Source organism: Anser anser (genome assembly GCF_964211835.1).
Source record: "Anser anser genome assembly, chromosome: 5".
In the NCBI taxonomy this organism is placed as follows: Eukaryota; Metazoa; Chordata; class Aves; order Anseriformes; family Anatidae; genus Anser; species Anser anser.
The window spans coordinates 63,908,118-63,927,707 of record NC_139725.1 but is presented as its reverse complement, the minus strand read 5'-3'; the positions used below and the strand labels follow the sequence as shown (position 1 = coordinate 63,927,707).

General features: G+C 61.5%; 3 protein-coding genes across 10 annotated transcripts in view; 1 reads left to right on the top strand and 2 right to left on the bottom strand.

Annotated features, from left to right (window-relative positions):
- LOC310900292 (prostaglandin E2 receptor EP2 subtype-like) lies at positions 1-4,260 on the top strand. 3 transcript variants are annotated; one of them, XM_083838025.1, is made up of 3 exons: positions 5-953; positions 1,662-1,905; positions 2,714-4,260. In XM_083838025.1, the coding sequence occupies exons 1-3, from the start codon at positions 102-104 to the stop codon at positions 3,478-3,480; spliced, it is 1,863 nt and encodes a 620-aa protein (XP_083694151.1). In that variant the 5' UTR covers positions 5-101; the 3' UTR covers positions 3,481-4,260. The 3 variants fall into 3 exon arrangements, with proteins under 3 accessions (XP_083694152.1, XP_083694151.1, XP_083694153.1); XM_083838026.1 differs by having other exon boundaries at positions 1-953; positions 1,662-4,260; XM_083838027.1 differs by lacking the exon at positions 1,662-1,905 and having other exon boundaries at positions 13-953.
- Positions 4,261-4,730: 470 nt separating this feature from the next.
- On the bottom strand, positions 4,731-13,997 carry LOC310900166 (uncharacterized protein; the record flags this gene model as incomplete). Its single annotated transcript, XM_083837657.1, has 4 exons — positions 4,731-7,910; positions 8,331-10,750; positions 12,070-12,409; positions 13,632-13,997. The coding sequence occupies 3 exons, from the start codon at positions 13,995-13,997 to the stop codon at positions 9,963-9,965; spliced, it is 1,494 nt and encodes a 497-aa protein (XP_083693783.1). The 3' UTR covers positions 4,731-7,910; positions 8,331-9,962.
- Positions 12,407-19,590, bottom strand: part of TXNDC16 (thioredoxin domain containing 16) — a 45,138-nt gene continuing 37,954 nt past the window's right edge. For 5 of the 6 annotated variants that reach the window (XM_083837825.1, XM_083837827.1, XM_083837828.1 and 2 more), the window contains 2 exons: positions 18,436-18,626; positions 15,274-17,023 (listed from right to left, as the gene is read on the bottom strand). In XM_083837825.1, coding sequence (XP_083693951.1) covers positions 16,734-17,023; positions 18,436-18,626 — 481 coding nt within the window. In that variant the 3' untranslated portion in view covers positions 15,274-16,733. Of the gene's footprint in view, positions 14,000-15,273; positions 17,024-18,435; positions 18,627-19,590 lie in introns of those variants that run through there. The other variant, XR_014584921.1, reaches the window with a different exon arrangement.

The window sequence follows — 19,590 nt, the reverse complement described above, 5'->3', positions numbered from 1 at the left end:
CGGGGCGGCCCGGGAGGGGGGGCGGCGCCGCGGGGCCGAAGCGGGGCGGGGGGGGGCCGGGGGGTGCGGTCGGGCGGCGGAGGCGCATTCGGGCGGCGGCGATGAACGGGACGGGCCGGGAGCCGTGCGAGCGCGGCGAGGCGCTGGTGGCCGGGGCCCGGCCGCTGGTGAGCGCCCTGATGTTCTCGGCGGGGCTCCTGGGCAACCTGCTGGCCCTGGGGCTGCTGCTGCGCTGCCGCCGGCCCCCCCGCGCCCGCCCTCCTTCCCTCTTCCACGTCCTGGTGCTGGCCCTGGTGGTCACCGACCTGCTGGGCACCTGCTCGGTCAGCCCCTTCGTGCTGGCCTCCTACCACCGCAACCTCACGCTGACCGCCCTGGCGCGGGGTGGGCACATCTGCCTCTACTTCGGCTTCGCCATGAGCTTCTTCGGCCTCGCCACCATGCTCATCCTCTTCGCCATGGCGCTGGAGCGCTGCCTGGCGCTGGGGCGGCCCTACTTCTACGAGCGCTTCCTCAGCCCCCGCACGGGCTCGGTGGCCCTGCCCGCCATCTACACCTTCGCCGCCGCCTTCTGCTCCCTGCCGCTGGTGGGCTTCGGGCGCTACGTGCAGTACTGCCCCGGCACCTGGTGCTTCATCCAGATGTACCTGGACGACGGGCGGCACGCCGGCGGCGCGGAGGCGGCCGGGATGCACGTCACCTTCTCGCTGCTCTACGCCACCCTGCTCCTGCTCCTCATCCTCTCGGTGCTGCTCTGCAACCTCAGCGTCATCAGCAACCTGGCCCGCATGCACCGCCGGGGGCAGAAGACCCGCCGGCTGGCCACGCCGGAGCAGCCCCGGGCGGCGGGGGGCGGCGGGCGGTGCATGTTCTCCATGGCCGAGGAGATCGACCACCTCCTGCTCCTCGCCATCATGACCATCACCTTCGTCATCTGCTCGCTGCCCTTCACGGTGAGTGCCACGGCCTCTCCCAGGAGCCGAGTCCCCTCCCCAGCATCCCCATTTCTCCTGTTGTGAGGCTCCCCTCTCCCTCCACTGCCCAAAATTCGAGCTCCTTCCCAAAGCTCGGGAGACCTTGGGTCTGCTGCAAACCGCGGGCGATTCACGATGCTCGCGGGGAACGAGGGATTCTCCCGCACACCCCCAGTGCTGGAGCCACCATCCCCTCCCACAGAGGCTTCGAGGCCAGGCGGGGGTGGCACCGCGTGTCCCAGGCACGCCGATGTCCCCTGGGGCCACCGTCCCCAAGGGCCACGTGCACTCGCCGCGGAGGTGCGAGCGGTGGCAGGGCGAGGAGCGAGACACGGAAAGGTGGGGATGGGGATGGAGGAAACCCCGCTGGGCTGGGCTGGGAGGCAAGCAGCCCGTACCGGGGCCATGTAGGCGCAGTGCCCCGTGCTCTCCTCACCTGGGGGCTGCTGTTCACCCCTCCGGGCTGCGTCTCACCGCCGGCGGCGTCGCGTGCTCCCCATCACCTCCGGCCGCGGCTCGGGAGGCGCGGAGCCTTGCCGTGTGCGCGAGCCCTGCGGCGATGGGAGGCTCCTTTGCCGTCGTTTAGTTCCCATTAGAAGCGAGCCCCACTAAGGTCGGGCGTGCTGCCAGCACTAATTTTGTGCTCGTGGACTTAAATGGACGCTACCTTCCCTTTTGCGCTCACAGAAGGAAGAGTCCCGAGGGAAGAGAAAACGACCGCAGCCTGTAGCCAAGCCAGGCTGTCTGGGTTTTAAGAGAGAGAAAAGACAAAGCGGCGATGTCCGGGAGCTCGCAAGCATCCCAGGAACCAGACTCAACATCCTGAGAGCTCCCGTCAATGGGCCCACGCGTGCCGGGCGGCTCTCCCGGCGGCCTGGAGGAGCCCAGCTCTGGATGTCGCGGTCGTTAGGCAGCGGGACCCTTTGGCCGGGTCTGCTCAGGACAGGCGGGGTGGGAAAGTGCCGCTGATGGGGATCCCATGGGCCCCGTGGTGGCAGCTCTTAGCCGTGTCCCGAAACGCGGCGGCTTTTCCTTTCCCATTGCCCGGCTCCCACGTGGCTTTGCGTTTGGGCAGCGCTTTGGCATCGTCTCAAACGGAGCCGCCAAACGCTGCCTCCCGGGCGTGACACTTTCTCCTCTGGCCCACAGCACCCACCCTCCGAGGAGCAGCACGTGAACCCAGACGCTGCCAGCCCACAGAGCCACGAACCCTTCCCCCCCCAAAAAAATCCCCGAGCCGGGGGCAGGCCGGCAAGCGCTGCCGTCCCCGAGCGGTACCCAGCGGACCCCGGGCGCAGCGGGGACGCTCGCACCCCCCCCCCGTGCCCCCGGCTCCCCATCCGAGCATCCCCGCGGCGTGGGAGCGAGGGGGTGGCGATGGGGTGAGTAAGGCGTGCTGAGTCACCCTTCCAGGAAGCCCCGTAAGCCGCTATGAGTCGGCACACGCCAGGAAGCACCGCACCGGGGCGGCCCAGCGCCCCGCACCCGATGCGTCCCGTGCCTTTACCCATCCCGTGCAGCCGCAGGTTCTCCCGGTGAGACCTGCGCACCGCTCGCCGCGCCCTTAACCAGCCGCCGGCTTAATTGCATTTGGGCTCGGCGAAGCCTCGCTGGGCGCAGACCTGGCTCTCATTTGCAGGAAATTCGTTTAAGCCGGTGGAAGCAGAAAGCGCGCTGTACGTGGCCCCCGGGAGAGCAGGCCCGGCGTTATTTCCCCCCCCCCCGTTGTTCTTTTGCAGGTCTGCGCCTACATGAACAAGTTCAGCAAGGGCAAGAACTACGACTGGGATCTCCTGGCGCTGAGGTTCCTCTCCATCAACCCCATCCTCGACCCTTGGGTCTTCGCCATCCTGCGGCCGCCGGTGCTGCGGGTCCTGCGCTCGGTGCTGTGCTGCCAGCTGTCCCCCGGCAGCCAGGACGTGCACACCCCGTCCCCCGCAAAGACGAAACTGGAGACGAGGCTGGACCCCAGCGGGCAGTAGATCCGCCAGAAGACGTTGCCAGGCTGGGCTGGCTGGGGTGCGGTGCAGCCCTCGCAGGTGTTACCGAAGTTTTATGGCCCCTGAGAGACGTCCCCGCTGTAGGGTGGGACGGGGCTGCGCCCGGTGCCGCCGCGTGTCCGGGGAGCCGTGCGAAGCCGGTGCAGTGTCCCACAGGGCAGAAAGCGCTCGCTGTGGGATGGGACCGGAGCACCTGGATGTCACCACTGCCACGAGACAGGGCCATTCCTGCCCTGCGATGGATGCACGCCGCATTCGGACACGTCAAAGAGGGGCTGAATCGTGGGGTGACTTGCTGGGACACCGCAGCCGCCGCGTGCATGGCTGCGGCTGGCCAAAGGGGCCGTTTATGGGGCTTTGAGCATCTCCAGCCACCTCCTGCCCCTTCCACCCGCATCCCCCGGGGTGGGACTGCTGGGGAAATGGGGCACAGCCCGTGTGCCTTTTGCCACTGTCCTCCCAAGCCGTGTCCCCGGGGTCTGCTCGTGGAGGCGCGGGTCCTGTAGGGGCGGCTGGCTCAGCCCTGGCCGCAGGCACCCGGGGACCAGGCAGGAGAGGAGGCAGCTGCGATGTAGGGGAGGAAGAAGCTTTTGCCCCTCTTCTTTCTTTCCCCTTTGTCTGGCAGCCTGCTTGCCCAAGGAAAAGCACTTTATGGGGTGTAGCTCTGTGTGTCCGTGTCTATTTGTCCCCCCCCACCCCCCCCCAGCTCCCAGCAATTTTAGGCTCCGGTCGGTGCCAGCCCAGCGTGTCCGAGGGCGCGCCGGGCAGAAAGAAGCTGAGCTTTGGCCTTTCTGTGTGCTGCCATGGCATGGGGAACCGCGGGGCCTCTCCCAGCTCCCATTTTGCAAGGAGCTTTCTTTGTCCTGCGGCAATACAGAGCCTGGCTGGGAGCAGGAGGTTTTGGTCGCAGCCACGCGTCTCGCCCATGCCCAGGGCGATGCCGCCGATGGGTTTGGGGTTGGTGTGAAGGAGGAGGGCTCATCCTCGTGGGTCCCACCAGGGCAAGGAGCACCAGACCCCGCTGCCTTCCCCAAGGGGGAACCTGGCCTGCCCGGTGGCACCGCCACCCTCCGAGCCGCCGCCGGGCTTGTCCTGGTGCTTGTCCCGCTGCCGCTGGGCAGCTGCAGCATCCCCCGGCCGTGGCGTCTTCGTGCTACTGCAGGTGGAGCGCCTTGCCTGCCCGAGAGCTGCAGCTCCGCTCAAAAAGCCCAAACGCGCAAAGATTCGGAGCTTTCGTCCGTGTCGGCCGTGCGAAAACCCTCCCGTAATAAATGGCATCCCGAGGAGCCGGCTGCGTCGTGGTGGTGAGTTTGTGCTGAGGCCGCAACCCCCCCCACCCCCCCCGGTACGGGGGAAGAGAGGGGCTGAGAGGGGAGACGTGCCCGCAGCCCCCCCAAACGGGGAGAACAACCCGGGGTGTGGGGAGTCTCACCGTCACCCAGGCGCCTGGGATCCAAAGCCAGGGAGAGGGGCTGACAAAGCTCCTACCTGTTATCAAAACACCAGGAAAAAAAAAGAAAAAGAAAAGAAACAAAACGCCCAACGCAACGGCTAAAAAAAGGGCAGGATCTATGTCACGTCTGTCAGCCAGCCAATATCCACAGGAAGTTTACTGGCCTCCGAAATGCGTGTGGGCAGATGTCAGGCGTGGGGATGCTATTGCTCAAGGCCCGCAGATGGGTTGCTGGCGGCTCCTGCGGCTGGGGGGGGGGGGTTTGGGGGGGGTTTTGGGGGGGGTGAGCATGGACTGCCCGTCCCCCAGCTGCTAGCTCCATGCGCTGGCTCCTCGCTCGTGCAATTAGCTAATTAAAGCCCTGGGTTTCCGGATTCACGAGGCTTCTCCCCGCTGCCCACACGTGTTGCCCCCCCCCATATTTTTCCCCACCCGTGCCCACAGCCGCAGCAAAGGGCAGGGCCGGGGGGCTCGGCACAGCCCCCGGTGTCCCAGGGGGGCTTGAGGAGGAGCCGAAACCCTCTGGGAACGGCCGCGAGTCCCCGTGCTGGTTTGCCCGGCTGGTCGTGACACGGTCGCTCACGCTGGAATTTCGGGACCGGTTGCTTAATCCCAAAGCAGCAGGAAAAGCTGCCGGGCATGTGAAGGATGGAAAAACCCAAAGCTTTGCGGGGCGGGGGGGTGGGGGGGCTGCATCCCCCCTGAGGCGTGCGGTAGCGGGGGGACGTGACCACAGGTTCCCAGGGTTATCCGTGGGGACAGACGGGACGGGACGGGACGGGACGGGACAGTCCCATTCTCGCCGCAGGCTGGGCTCTGCCAGCCACCAGCCCGGCTGCTGACCACTAATTGCTGCCCGATCGTTTTTTGGGAGCTTTGTGGCTTCCCCAGCAGGAAGCGCGGGGCTGGGAGGTGACTTCCAGCTCCCGTCCCCCGGCACCAGCCCGGCAGCGATCAGCGATGTCCCTCGGCTTGTGCCCCGGTGTCCCCGGCCCCTGGGCACGCAGGGTCACCCCCAGAGCTGGAGGAAAGCTGCCGGGTCCTCTGCCAGACCAGAAAAGCGCCCAAATTAGAGCTCTGCAGGGCCCAGGAGAGCCCCAGATTGGTGTGTCCTGAGCCACGAGCCTGCAGAAAACGCCGCTTTTATTAGCGTCATGAAGGAGCCATTACAGCGGCCAAATTAATTCGACTCTCGTCATCTCAGCCGGCATCTGCTCCGCTTAAACGCAGCGTGCCCAAGCGTCGCCTCGCTGCCTGTGCCCTTCCCTCGATGATTTCTCGTTTCCGAGCCGGGGAGGGGACGGGGACCCGCTCGGTGCCCCCGCAGAGCCCGCCTAGGGCTGCAGCGAGCCCTGCCCGGCTCTGCCTCGCCCCTGGGCTGTCCCCCCGCAAGGGGAGCGGGGCCCTGCGCCTCGCCGTGCCGCGATTTGGGGACACTGGGCTTTTTTTCCAGCAGCAGGGAAGACGGGAGGGGAGTTTCCCTCTCGCTTGCTCATTTTCCCTTGGCTTCCGACTTGTTTTGGAATATCTCCTCCGGAGAGCCGCGGGGCCGGGCGATCCGAGCGCTGGCAGCGAGCGAGCCCTCCGCTTCTTGGCTGCTTTGGGCTCCTGGCTGAGCCTCGTCCTTCCCAGGGCTCCAGCAGCTCCTCCGGAGCCCCATGTCCCTCTCTGGGGGCTTGGCAGAAGGGGACAAGGCTCGGGGGGGGGCGGGAACGTGGCAGGGGCAGCGAGCCCGGCTGGCCGGAGCTGTTCTCAGCTCTCTGCGTCCCCGTGCGCTAACAAGAAACGCTTCCAGCCCCTCTGCAACCCATTCTCCTGGGTTTTCCGAGTCGCTTGTTAGCACCAGGGACCAACACCGAGCACCCTCCTCCTCCAGCATCCCCAGGGCAGGGCTCAGGCTGCATTTTACCCGGAACCCACTTAGCAGGGGCATCACCCCTTCCCCGGAGCAGCCGGGGCACCCCAAGCATCGCAGCCTCACAGCCAGAGCCTGGAGCAACAAATCCCCGATCCAGCCCATCACAGGAGGTCTACAAGACCTTGGGAACAGCAAGGACGCGAGCGGGATTACTTCTCAGCGGCCATATTTTCAGGTTTTTATTTGCAATGTATGAATGATATTTATGTTTATTTTCATCTTCATGGATTTTGGTGGCTCTGTGCAGCCCCGCAGCGGTCGAGGTCCCCCCCCAGCACCTCCAGCAGTGCTGCCTTTTGGCTTATTGGGGGATTTTGCTCCTCTGGGCTCCCTGTCCCACCCGTACCTGGCCACGGCTCCTGATGCAGGAGGGAGGAACACGGGAGGCAGAGGCACAGCTCAGCCGGCGGCCCCGGGGGGGGGGGACATGGTGGGGATGCTCCACGCTGGGAAAGCGAACCGCGGGGACACCCGGCGGGCTTGGCAAGAGGATCTCCGGCTGCTTGAAAGCACAAGGGGAACATTTGTGTGAACCCTGCGAGGGCAGGGAGCTAAAAATACAGCCGCCGCCGCCCGGCACGAGAGCAAACCCTCCAAGGCCGCCGCTTGTTTGTTTGCTCCGGGGCTGCGTGCGCACGGCGAGCCCCCGCCGCCCCAGCGCTCGCCCCCGGAGAAAGTCGTCCCGGCTAAGAGCATCCAGCTGAGGCACGCAGGGTTGTGTTTTCCCAGCTTCCTCTCCCCGTACGACCGCTGCGTGCGGAGTGAAGACGGATCACTTTTTCCCCAAGCAGGGAAATTTGGCCGTGAGGGCTCCGCCAGCGCCACGGATGCTGGCGGGAGGGATTCGGTACCCGCGGAGCAGCGACCCACGGACTGGAGGTGTGCCACCCCGCGAAAAAAACCATCAAAGCCAAATTATCAAAGCCAAAAATTACCAAGGGCTTTCCCCTGTGCCCACATAACCTGCTGTGATGGCAAAGCCCCCACAGGGGGGGTCGGGAGGGAGGTGACCGCCCGGTCCCTGCCCCGCAGCCTGGCGTGTGAGCGCCCCGGGGAGCCGCGAGGGCTTCACGTGCCGGGCTGCTCGGTTTTTGAAGTGGGTTCCTCTGAATCATGGAAACATCCGCGTCCACCTCAGCCACGCGGTCCGCGGGGAAAAGCAGCCGAGCCGCATTTCCCAAAGCAATCCGAGTCCTCCAAACCAGGAGACTAAACAGTGTCAGAGCCATGTCAAGCATCTGGCCGCATCTTTTATAAGCTACGACCCACGGCTGAGCGTGCCGTATCGCTCCCGCCCTGCCCCACACGCTGCCTGCTGCTATCTCTCCTGCAAACCAACCCCCTTTTATCAGCTTTTTACCCCCGTTAGCAGCCTCAAGAGCTGGGCCCGTGCGAGGGGGAGAGCAAAGGTCCCGGGATTTCGGAGCCAGCCACGTGCAGAGCAGACAGGGCCGGGCAGACCGCAAATTTGGGTAGTCTGGGTCCCCGAGAGCAGCTCCCACCTGGCCTGGTTTCGCTGCGGTTCAGCTGCAGAAGCTGCCAGTTTGTGGCTGAAAGAAAAACCCCTAAAAATAGAAAAAAAAAAAAAGAGGTTTGTTTCTCTGCTTTGCGAGCGATGCCTTTCGGTGGTCACCACGCCAAGCCACGGGGCACGGCGCTGACGGTGGGGCCGAGGGGGTGCTGAGCAGGAGACCCAGCAGGACTCCGCACTTCTCCGTGCTATGGCAGCAAATCCTCCCGGTGCTGCAGCCCCACTGTCAGTTCGGGAATCTCCAGAAAAAGAACAAAGGCTGGGGCTGCTGCGGCCACGAACAGGGAAACCACCTGCGTGCCGGGGCTGGGGGGCCTCCTGCTCTGGGCGCAGAGCCCGAGGGTGCTGCTCGCCACGCGAGGGAACCCAGCCAAGCCCCACACTCCCCCCATCCCATCCCCATCCCATCCCCTTCCCATCCCCGGCCCTGCAGGCTCCCGGAGCAGTTACTCACGCTGAGCATCTGCAGATTTATCGCTCCCACCAGCTGCTGTAAACAGCCCCCATCACACGCAACCTCCAGCCGCGCTTTTCCCAGCAAGCCCTTCCTGGCTGCTGAATTTATATATATATAATATATATATATATTCTTTTTTCTGCCCGCCTTGCTCTGCACGGGATTTGCAGCCCGGGAACGGTGCTGGGTACAAAGCACCACAATGGCAGGGCGGAGCAAACCCCTACGGATGCCATTTCCCCGGAGCTCGACACCCCCAGGTGATGCTGAGAGGGCACGCGAGATTTTTGTTTCTCTTCCCACGGGCAGGAGGGCTGGCGGTGGCCGGGCCAGATGTGAGATTTCAAAGCAGGCAGAGTTTTGAGCAGAGTTAAAAAAAGAGCCAAGGGCTGTGTTTACACGGGGCCGTTCCCGAGCTCTTTGGTTTTCCCCGTGTTTATCCGCAGTGCTACCAGAGCTCCGGCCACACAGAGACCGGGGAGCGATGGACTTTGTCGTGCCGAGTGGATGTATACACGAGGGAACGTTTATTTGTCACGAGCAGCTGCTATTTCCTCCCCTAAATGCCTCTTCCATCCGATCGGGGATGGGAAAGGCCCGTTTGCGGCCGTGACGGCTCTCAGACGGCCCCGGGGATGGAGCTGCTCCGGTCCCGGCATTCCCGGCACGGGCACCGGGCCCCCGGCCACCGCCGTCCCCGCAGCCCCCGGGGCTGTCCCCAGCCGTGCCACCACGGCCGGGGGTGGTTTTCGGTTCTTTTCTCGGTGGGGTGGGTTGTTAGCATGGGTCGTGAAGAGCTGCAAAGTTTGTAACTGATGATCTCGCTTCGACCCGAAGTTGACTCTCTTTTATTCGGGGCACTGAAGCGCCCTGGAGAGGTGCATCCCTTCCACGAGGGGTTTTCAGGCACACGTTCATCATCCAGCCCCTTTTTGAGGGAGCTCAGCCCTTCTCAGGCATTGCAAAGCCCCAGGAACCGTGACCCCAAGCCCTGGTAGGGCCGATGGGGACACGGCTCTGGCCACCCCGTTGCTCCTTTGCTGCTTTTCCCCTGTCGGGGGGAGCAGCTCCTCTTTTCTCACACTTTTCCAAAGTCATTCTGTGTTTTTAGGAGGGCAGGCTAAGCCGGGAAGGATTTTTTTCACGCGTGTGTGTTTGTTTTGGGGCCTGCCTTCGCAGTGCAGCACTCAGAGCGTTTTTTGGGTCACATTTTACTGCTTTCTGCCCCTGCTCGGCCTTGCCAGAGCCCTGCTGGGATCAGGAGGGCAGGATGGGGCCGTGTGGTGCTGGAGGGCACAGCTCCACCAGGAGCGGGGAGGCCGCTGGGGAATGTCACAGCCTCAGTTTTACCCTGGGACTTGGCACTTGGTGCATTTTTCTAACGCAGCCATCCCCACCCCGCTCTCCCAGCAGGTCCCTGTGGGGTCCCTTCGGGGTCTGCACCCTCACAGAGCGCACCCAGACCTCCAGGAGGTCCCTGTGGGGTCCCTGTCCTGGCGGAGGGGAAAGTGAGGATTTCAGGGGGGGCTCCTGTCTTTAGAAAGGGGTCCTGGAGCCCTCATCCTTCTGGGGGGTCATTGCGAGGTCCTCATCCTTGCAGCGGGTTTCGGACCCTCGCAGGGCATTTTTTTAGGACCCTCGCAGGGCATTTTTTGGGAAAACCCGTGCAGCTGGGTGCAGAGGGCAGTGGCTCTGCCAGTGCCACCGGGAGGCTGGAAGTGGCCTCGGTGGGGACAGGGGGAGCGGCGGGGGGTCCTCGGGGTGCTCTCCGCTGCGTGAACACAGGGGGAAGAGGAGCCAGCTGGCCCCATTTCTCTGTCTCTTCTGGATGTGCCCGGCCAGGGGAATCGGTGAAGCTTGGCCATCGGGAGCTTGCTGGGTTGTGAAGCCCTTCCCAACCCCAGCTCCTGACTCATCCCCCGGCACAAACCACGGGGCGAGGATAAAAGGATCCTCGGGTTTCTGGCGGCTTTCCCTGCGTGGAACCTGGGCTTTGCTGTCACGGTCACACTTCTGGGTTTTCCACCCCAAAATTGCACCGAGGGCGTCATCCAGCAAGCCACCCCCTGGGGTAAATCTGAGACGCGCAGGGAAGAAAATGACCTCGGCTTGTTTCTTCAAAGGTCGCTGCGCTCGCTGCTGCCTCCTCCCCGACCCCAGGAGAAGAGCAGGGGACCCGGAGCCCTTGCGGGGTCTGTCCCCAGGGGGTCCTTGGCTGGCCTTGGAGCCCCCCAGGTGCCAGATCCACTGCGGGTTGGGGCAGGAGAGGGCTGCGAGCTGGCGTTTGCCACTCTCCTCCCTAAGAACCCGCGGGTTGAGCCGCGGTCGGTCGCACCCCGGGGTGTTACCGGAGCTGGTGCCCACGCTCAGTGAGCTGGGTTGGGTTTCTTGGCCCTCCTGGAGAAACCAGCGGTGGCCTGGGGAGAGAAGAGGGGTTTTTGAGCGGGGGGGGGGAAACGTAGGGCCGTGGGGAGGGTGAGGAAAAGGCTGGGCTGGGGCTCTGCGCACACCATCGCCGCCGGCGAACCGGAGCCAGATGCCGCGGGTGCCTGCTGCAGGCACTGCTCTGGAGCACGCAGCGGCTTTGCCGGAGGAGCCAGAGCCATTTCCAGCCCCCGGGCGGATGCGTGCAGCGGGGGATCTGCTGCCTCCCGGAGCTTTTCCCCCCTTACGCCCAAAGCAGCACAGACACCAGCCCACGGGGATGCTCGGCCCCAGCCCCCGGGCACTGAAGGATGCTTCTCGGCGGGCTGCCCTGAGCAGGGTGTGCTGAGCCCCCCAGCTCGGCGGGGGCCGGCTCCTCGTCACCGCTGGGAGGACTCAGACCCCACGTGCAATGAGTGGCCAGGTGCTGGCCGTGTCCCTCCCCTACCTCCGTGCCCGGGGCTGGGAGCTGCCCCGCGCTGGGAGGCCCATGGATACCGCGCTGGCTTTGCTCCTGAAAACACTTACAGTTATTTTTGGGCACTAACTGCCTCGCTAAATATTTGCCTTGGTGTTAGCGCCTGGCCCCACTCACCCAGAGTCACCCAGAGCATCTCTCGGGGCTCACCCAGCCCTCCGAAGCTCCCATTCCCCAGCAGGGTCACCCCCAGCGAGCCCGGCTGCTGGAGACAAGACCCCAGGACCTAAAACCCAAAAAGGGACCCGAGGAGGTGCCGTCCTGCGGCGCGCAGCGAGGCTCTGCCTCCGCTCTCCTCCTGGCAGGGCTGCTCGTGGAGCAAAACCGGGCCAGGGCGTCGCGGTTTGCAATCCCTTCTCCAGCTCCGCGTGCAAGGAGCTGCCGTGGCTCATCCGTGGCTCCGTCCCCACCGGGGGATCTTGGTTTTTTTACAGGTGCATGTGCAGAACGAGCCCGGCGAGCCCAGCCCAGGAGCTTGGGCGCCAGCCAGCAGAGAGGAACAAGCCCTGGTTTCACGATACAACTGTTTGTGTTGCAAGCAAGCCAAGGGAGCAAAGGCCCTTCCCCACCTCTGCTCCGTGCCGGGGAGCTGGCCGTGCCCCTCCGGGCTGGGATGTGGGGACCCTTCCCAGCACGGCCCCGCGGGGAAGCCGCCCGTGTCCCACCACCCGGGGCTGAATCACCGTATTGCAGCCGCTCTTTCAACACCCAGGAGGGATTTGGCAACCCCACGAGCTATTAATAGAGCCGTGCTGTTGTCCAAGGGCCCCGTGCTGCGCCGACGAGCGCGGGAGAGCAAAGTAAACTCCAAGGGAGGCGAAGCACTCAGTTTACCTAAGGAGAGGTCAGGCGAGCGGGGAAATAACCTGTCGAGGAGCAGGAACCGCAGCGGTGCCCTCTCCTCCCTTATCGCCTCCTGTCCCCGCGCTGGAACAATGAACAATGAAGGCAGCGACGTGGCGCCGGGGACGTGCCACCTCCACTCCCAGCCCTGCACAACCCTCAGGGCTCCCCCGAGCCGGGCTGATCCAGGGGGAAATTCACCCCGGAGGGGTTCCCACTGGATGGCCCCTTCTGGGTCCTGCTCCTCCAGCTTGGTCTCCCCTTCCTCGGGCTTCACCCCCCCCGGGCACGGCGGCCACCCTGCGAGGAACCACGGCTTCGGGTGCCGCTCCTACCTGCCCGCAGCTCTCCCCCGGTCAGCACCAGGAGCACAGCCGTATTTTTAGCGGTGGAAGTGCCAGGCGGACACGCTGGCAATAAGGAAACCCAGCCCGCCCCACGGCCGCCCATTATCTCTCAGCCCAGCTCCATCCTGCCCCCGTGCCCTCCCTTCCCCAGCCGTACGCAAGCACAGCTCCTCTGCCATCCCCAGCCGCGCCGACACCACGCCAGCTCCTCCCTGTCTCCCGTCCCCTTCGGCAGTGCCAAGGCCACTGGGATCGCAGCCCGGGGTGCCGCGATGCTTGGGGGGGTCACCCTTTTAAAACCGGGGACCTCGGTGCCCCTCGGGAGCTGGGTGGTTTGAGACAGCCTCAGCAGGAGGTGAGCTCAGCTGGTACCTCTCACTCGGCTGTGGCTCCGTCAGTGCCAGGAGGAAGGCCTGCCACCCTCCTCCTCCTCTTCCTCCTTCCCCCAGCCCTGCCAGACGCTGCGTCCCCGCGGCACCAGGAACCGCTGAGCGCAAGCACCGCAAGCCAGCCCCCCGGCTCTTGTCCTGGTTCACATCCTGGCAGAGCTGGCAGCCGCCCGCACGCCAGCACGTGTCCTTCCCGTGCCCCATCCTCTCCCGCAAGCCTCCTTCCGCTGGCTTTAACCAGCCTACAGCTGTATTCCTGGTGTGCAGCCGCAGGGAGCGGGGCTTAAAAGGGCGGTGTGGGGCACGGGGACAGGGATGGGCTGAGAACTGCTGAGTCCCGGGGCCTGCAAGTGCTTCGGTCTGCCGCCCCTCGGCCAAGCCATGCACCAGGGCCCTGTGTAATAGTTACTCTTACATCTCCTTAAACACGGAAAACCCAGTGCGTACCCTAAATGATCCCTCAGGCCCTCTAGCAAGCACCCTGCTCCCTCCCAGGCGATGGTGATGGCTCTGCAGGCAGCTCACGGCGCATGGAGCGCTTCATATTGTCTGGGACAGAGAGCGAAACTGCTTTGCTCTCAGGCACAACCACTTAATCCATTATTTTGTACCATCATCTTGTCTTCTGTTCCACGACTGACATCCGAACCCCCCCTGAAAGACTTCCAAAGAACCGAAGTACTTGATATGTCCACCTCTGACTTTTAGTGCTGCAGTACAATCAAAAGAAGGGCGTGATATAAACCCCCAAAATGTCAATACTTTCCATCAATACAATCTATCAGGAAACCTATCGGCTCATCAGCTCATTGTGCACCTCGCTAGCATCATCTTCGGAGACAGAGACCTGCGGTTTGTCCACACAGACACGTTTTAATGTCAAATGGTTGAAAAGGGAGCTGATAGCATCAACGTTCACTGTGATTGTGCTTCCCTTGCCTATCAGCATGCGCCGGGACGCAAAGAAGCTGTAGATATGCACGCCATCCTGCAGCGATCGCTGGCTTCCTTCCACCGCCCTGAATTCCTCCTCTCCAGCCTGGTGGGGCTCACTCTGTGCCTCGCAGCCGCCCCCGGGACTGCAGAGCTCTTCTTCCTCGGGCTCTCTTCTCACTCCCGTCCATAAGCACACACTGGGCTTTGCTGAGCACTTCTTTCCGTGTTGGTCTTTCCCCAGGGCCATCGCTATTAAAAATAACATAATACAGGGCTGCTTCTGCCAGCGACCGGGAGTGCTGGAGGATGCAGACCACAATCAAACTGCTCCCAGGACTCGGAACATTTTCTCCCCGTATGTACGTATCCTGGCACATATATGCCTCCATAGATTGCCTCCACGCTCCAAGTGCCTGCTAGCGCCGCACAATGGAAAAGACATTTTGTGTTTAAAGAAACAAACAAGCTCGGAGCCAGGCCCGTGCAACCCGATGGGGTGCAGGACCCTGCCCCACACCCGTGCTTGGGGTCAGCAGCTCCATCAGACGCGGCGGCCGGCCAGCTCGATGCTAGCAGCACGTCCCTTCCCTTCCCCGCGTCACCACAGGGACCTGCCGGTTTCTTTCGGGGTTCCCGGCGCTTCCGAACCCCTGCTGGGAGGCTCGGGGTTTAGGGACCCCACTGGCGACGTGGGCGCTGAACCCCGTAGCGCTGCGACTCCCCGGCTCTTAGGCTTGCTACGGCCACCGCCCCCGGCAGCAAGCAGGCCCTCAGCCACCCGCACCCCCCCCCAAGATATCCGATTCCTGAACCCCCACGGCTTCGATGGCAATTCTCCAGGAAGAACTGAGCAGCACCCTCAAAGGCAGCAATTTTTCCAGCCATAACCGAGATGTGGCACTGACCCCTAGTGACAGGCTCCTGCCCAGACACCGCGTGGCTAAGGTCCGCGATAAAAAAAAAAAATTAACGCGCTGCCAAGAGCAGCGGGGATCCGGGAAGACTCCTCGGATTGCACAAAATCTGCTGAAGTAAGGGATCCTCCTGCCGTAGGCACGCAGAGGCTGAAGGAGCCTTCCTGGAAGCGCGCTTCCACCCTGGGCACGCTGGTCGGGGACGTCAGGCGCTCCACGCACCGCAGCGCTCGCCACCAAGACGAACGCCGAGTGATTAAACCGGAGATAAGGGTTTATTTGAGACCGAGGGATAAGCCCAGATATCGTACTTTGCCTGCCCGAAGCGGGAGAGTGATGCAGCAGGAGGGAGAGCAGCAGTGGTGTCACTGGGGGCAGCGGTGGCAATGCCCCCCGTACCGCTCGCGGAGCGCGGTGGGACGGCTGCTTGCTGCCGAGGAACGGCAGGAACTCACGGAGGAGAACTCGCCGACCTCCTCCTTCCCCCTGGGAAAGTTCTGCTGCACGGCAGACTCCGTTCTGCATACTGCAGCTCGGTACTTTAAATACATATATTTTGGCCCCGAGCCCGGTCAGTAAGTCCAAAAACGGCCTGCTCCAATTAAGGGCTTCAAGGAGAGCACAAGAGTAATGGTTTATTTCTCGGCATTTCAAAATACTCCCAACCACGCAGGCTGCTTGCAGGACGGGAGAGAGAGACTTCACAATGCTCTCGGTGGTTCCTTAACACCATTTTTTCCCCCCTCACCAGGAACTTCAGAGCCGTAAGGAGGAAGATCCGACCCTCCCGGCACACCTCGGCAGTGCTGTGGAACAGAGCAGGTTAAAGGCAGTGGGAAGAAGATTGTCGTGGCCATCAGTGGGATTAGACAGAGCTTCCCTCTGACCACACCGCGCTTCTCCCCAGCTCGCACCCCAAGATGTCTCGCAGCATGGAATGACGGACCTTCTGCTGTCTTGAGGAAACAAGCAAGGGCTGGAACTCCACGTCCCCGGGCCCTGAATCTCCCAGTCCTCACCAAAAGGACGTGGAACGGCTCTGTCGCACGCTGGAACAGCCTCTCCCCAGCACCGCCAGCCTTGCCCCTCATCTCTCTCCCCTCGTTTCCGTACTGCTGGCCTTCCCACACACCTCATTCCCCGCACCGTCCTTGCCGCAGAAGGCACCAACCTCACTGCTGTTACTGAGACCACAGAAAAATAGCAGAGGCTGTAAATAACCCCCTGGGCTTGCAACCAAGAAAATGCCAGCACTGAGAAAAGCCATCGCCCGATCTGCCCACCCTTGGGCTTTGCTGGCAAATATTTGTGCTGGGTACTCACAGCTGCTGTGATGACCCGAGCTCTGGCCTTCACAATAAAGCCACCTTAGCCAGATACCGCTGTTACCCCCGAGGATGAACGCTAATGAATTCAGTTCCCGACTCAGGTGTAAACAGCTGTGTGTCAGTTTAAACACTGCAGATTTGAGGTGAGTGGAACGTTTGCCCTCGCGGCTCTGTGTAGTCACAGGGCAGACCGAACTGCTTACCGAGGGCAGAGCTCGCCGACAGATCTGCCGAGCCTCTGCTGGAACCAAGGGGAGAGAAGTGCTCTTTCTCCCGGAATCACTCACTCTTCCTGCCCAGGGTAACCAGAGCATCTTGGTGAGATATACAGAAACCGTACAGAAGGGCTGTGCTGATTCAACTTTTCTGGCACGATTTGTTGGGGAGGCGAGCGCTCCGCGTGCACGGTGAGCTCACCCTGCCGCTCCGTTAATTACCAGGTGCGCAGAACTCCTCGGCAGCCGCCTCCACGCAGCTCTGCTCCCGTGATTTGCCGTGAAATGCGATGCGGACAGCACCCAGGAGGTTGTACGGACACATTTCTGGTGTGAGAAACACCAGGTTCCACAGAACTACCAACGCAGCGCCACGGGGAACTTAAACTGAAACTCGGGGGCTGTTTTATCCCCTCGCCACCAATTTACAGCCAAACTCCCTTCTCCCTCTGTGTTGCAAAGGCTCACCGAGGGCTGAGAAAGTGAGAAGAGTTTTTTCTGGGCACTGTCCCGCAGCCCTTCGCTCTCACAGCTCACTGTGTCTCTTGGCCTGCTTTTCCCTCCCTGCCAGCCTCGGGGCTGTCCCACGCAGATCCCTCCCAGGGGACTGGACTTTCTCTGCCTTCACCCCAGCTTCCTCAGGCGTCTCCTCTCGCACTGTGGCCTTCTCTTCAGAGCCTTCTGGCTGCTGCTGCTCCTGCCCGTCCCCGTGGCGGTAGGAGGCACGGAGGGTGAATTCGGGCGCTGTGGTGTCCATCATTTGGAGGAAATCGTAAGCAGGAAGAGGTGGTTTCCAGTCTTCCTCAGACAAGGTACCTGAGAAGTGAATGCAGCCGCTTGTTAATGAGTTAAGAGGCTGTGATGTGACCCGCTTTGCAGATTATTTCCATTTCAGACCAAGTATAGCTTTTCCGTGCTTCCAGTGAATGCAAAATTAAAGATCTTTTTTAAAAGATCACTTTTATCGCCACGGCTAACACTGACACTCAAACCAAACCGACCGCAGATGCATTAACATTTACTGGAGCTGGCCAAGGGCTCCTCTCCTCAACGGCCTGCTCCTACGTCCTCAGAGCTCCAAACTGTGAAGCTGACGAGCAGCAACACTCTGTGCCTCTCCAGCAGTGGACGGGCCTCAAATAGCTATGTTAATGAGTGCATTACTGAAATGTCATTAGGCACGGAGGGAGACTGCTGTCTCTGCAGAGAGGAAGCAGTACCACTAAGTGAGGATGCTCTTTAATTTATGCTTTTAAGGCTGATCGCACAGTTCATAGTGCTTAAAAGCTTGAGAAGGGAGGCTGTGATGGCTGGCACAGCCCTTGGCCGTGCTGCCCAACCGTCAGCACACCCCTCTGATACCCTGAAAGCTGAGGGATGGTCCCTAACTGGAGACCTAAATGTGCAGCCTTTAGCAGCGGAGATGGAAAGAGGTGGGGGAGACGGCTGGGTGACGGCGTGGCAGCAGCCCTTGCTGGGTCAGCAGTGATGGCTTTGGGTACTGAGACATCCTACACACGTCCTACCACACGTCCTACCCATCCAGGCTGGTGCTGGCGTTCGGAAACAATCGCTTTGAAAGGCTCATTTTGAAATTCATCACGGATCAAAATCCCCACTGCCTTTCGGGAGCCTGAAGCAGGCTGTCAGCCAGTTATTCCCAACCCCTCCCGTGGCACACTACGGCTACGTGTAACGCTTTAGGAAGGCACATTTGCCTTTCCTCAAATCTTCAGCAGCTGATCAAGGCAGGAGGGACTCGGTGAAAAGCCTGCCAACCCTTTATGTCGCAAAGACCACAGGAAAACACCAGCTTCCTTATACTCACCTGACCAAAAAAATAATGTTGGAAGGTGCCTAAAGAGCAGCTGTTTCTTACCCTGACAACTAGGAGCCAGGAGACTTTTTAATAGCAAGCACTGTTTCAGCAAATCTGTCCTCAGCAAGCGGAGAGCACAGCCAGCTTTGGGGATTATTACAGGGAAGAGATGTCGATTCAGAACTATTCATGCTTGGCTCTGAACATTAAACAGTCCCGAAGCAAACTCGTGAGTATGGGTATTCTGTTCTGGCCGGACTATTTGTACTGCTCCAAATCAAACTAGAATAGCTAGTTTTTCCATCATTAAATTCCAGGACAGACAATTTATTGCACGGAGCATCTTCTCATAAACAGACCAGAGCTAAGAGTGCACACTTAGGAACGTTTCAAACGCTCGTCCACTTACTGCTGGGAATCTCCAGTCCTGCCTTCAGCTTCTCCAGCCAAGACAAGATGTTTGTTTCGGTGACAGACTGCTCTGGTGGGAACTTGAACACTTGACCCCCGGCATGAAGGTTCACCCAGACGAGAACAGGCAACGAAGGCACGGTGGCAAAGTATGCCTTCAGGACCCCGTGGCCCGCCGGAGTGTTCTTCCTGGTGAGAAGAAGAGATTTCGACTCGCTCAGCAGCAGTTTGGCAGCAAACAGAACATGACCAAGAATCAAGGAAGTGCCGAAGCCCTTGGGCCACATCCAGCAAGGCACACGAACACAGTTTTACCTACGGGACAGCTGTAGAAGCTCCCAGCAACATTTATAGGCTCAGTGACTTAAGCAAGCCATTAGGGTCTAATGGGGAGATAGCGGACAGCAGGAGGAGATGCGTGAGGAAATCCTCTAGCAGGAGGAGCAGCGAACCGCTGGGATAAATCCTGTAGGAAGGCGTGAAATTTGCTCCACCAGAAGTTTCGAAGAACAGGAGAGACAGAAATGACACAGCGGCCCCCACCGTGGTGAGCCCCTGTAGTGTTATCCGGGGGGAGAACTCCCAGCTCCCTGCAGAGCCCCTGTAGTGCAATTTGGGGGGAGAACTCCCAGCTCCCTGCAGCCTGGCTGCTGTCACCGCCCTGCAAGCAAGGGCAGGAGGTAACGCAGAGGGGTGTGCTCACGCAACCCAGCCCCTTGGCAGCAACAGGGCGGTTTCCTACGGTCAGCAGGCAGCGGTGAGGAGTCGGAACGGCAACTTCCCCAAGTGCCAGAGAGCCACAAGAGGACATCTGACTGAGACGGAGGGACAGCAAGGACACGGAGATGACGAGGCCTTCAGGCGCTATTTTGAGGCTCAGTGGTGCACGGGGTCTGAGCTGGCTCTCACCATGGGAATGAGATCCTCTTTCTAGGACTGTGTTACTCTTTACAAGCCAATGGTCATATTCTGCCTCATGTGGAAACACTCTTGCCCTGACAAAGGACAGCCTTTTCTTTCTCAGTAAAGGCGAACAGAGGCAGAGGCGTAGGTGGGGAAGTTCCAGGGGCTCTCATTTCTTGCGCATTACTGGCACACAAATCGTCCTCTCTTTGAAAACATGTGCATTTCCCTTTAGCAAAACTTCAGCCCA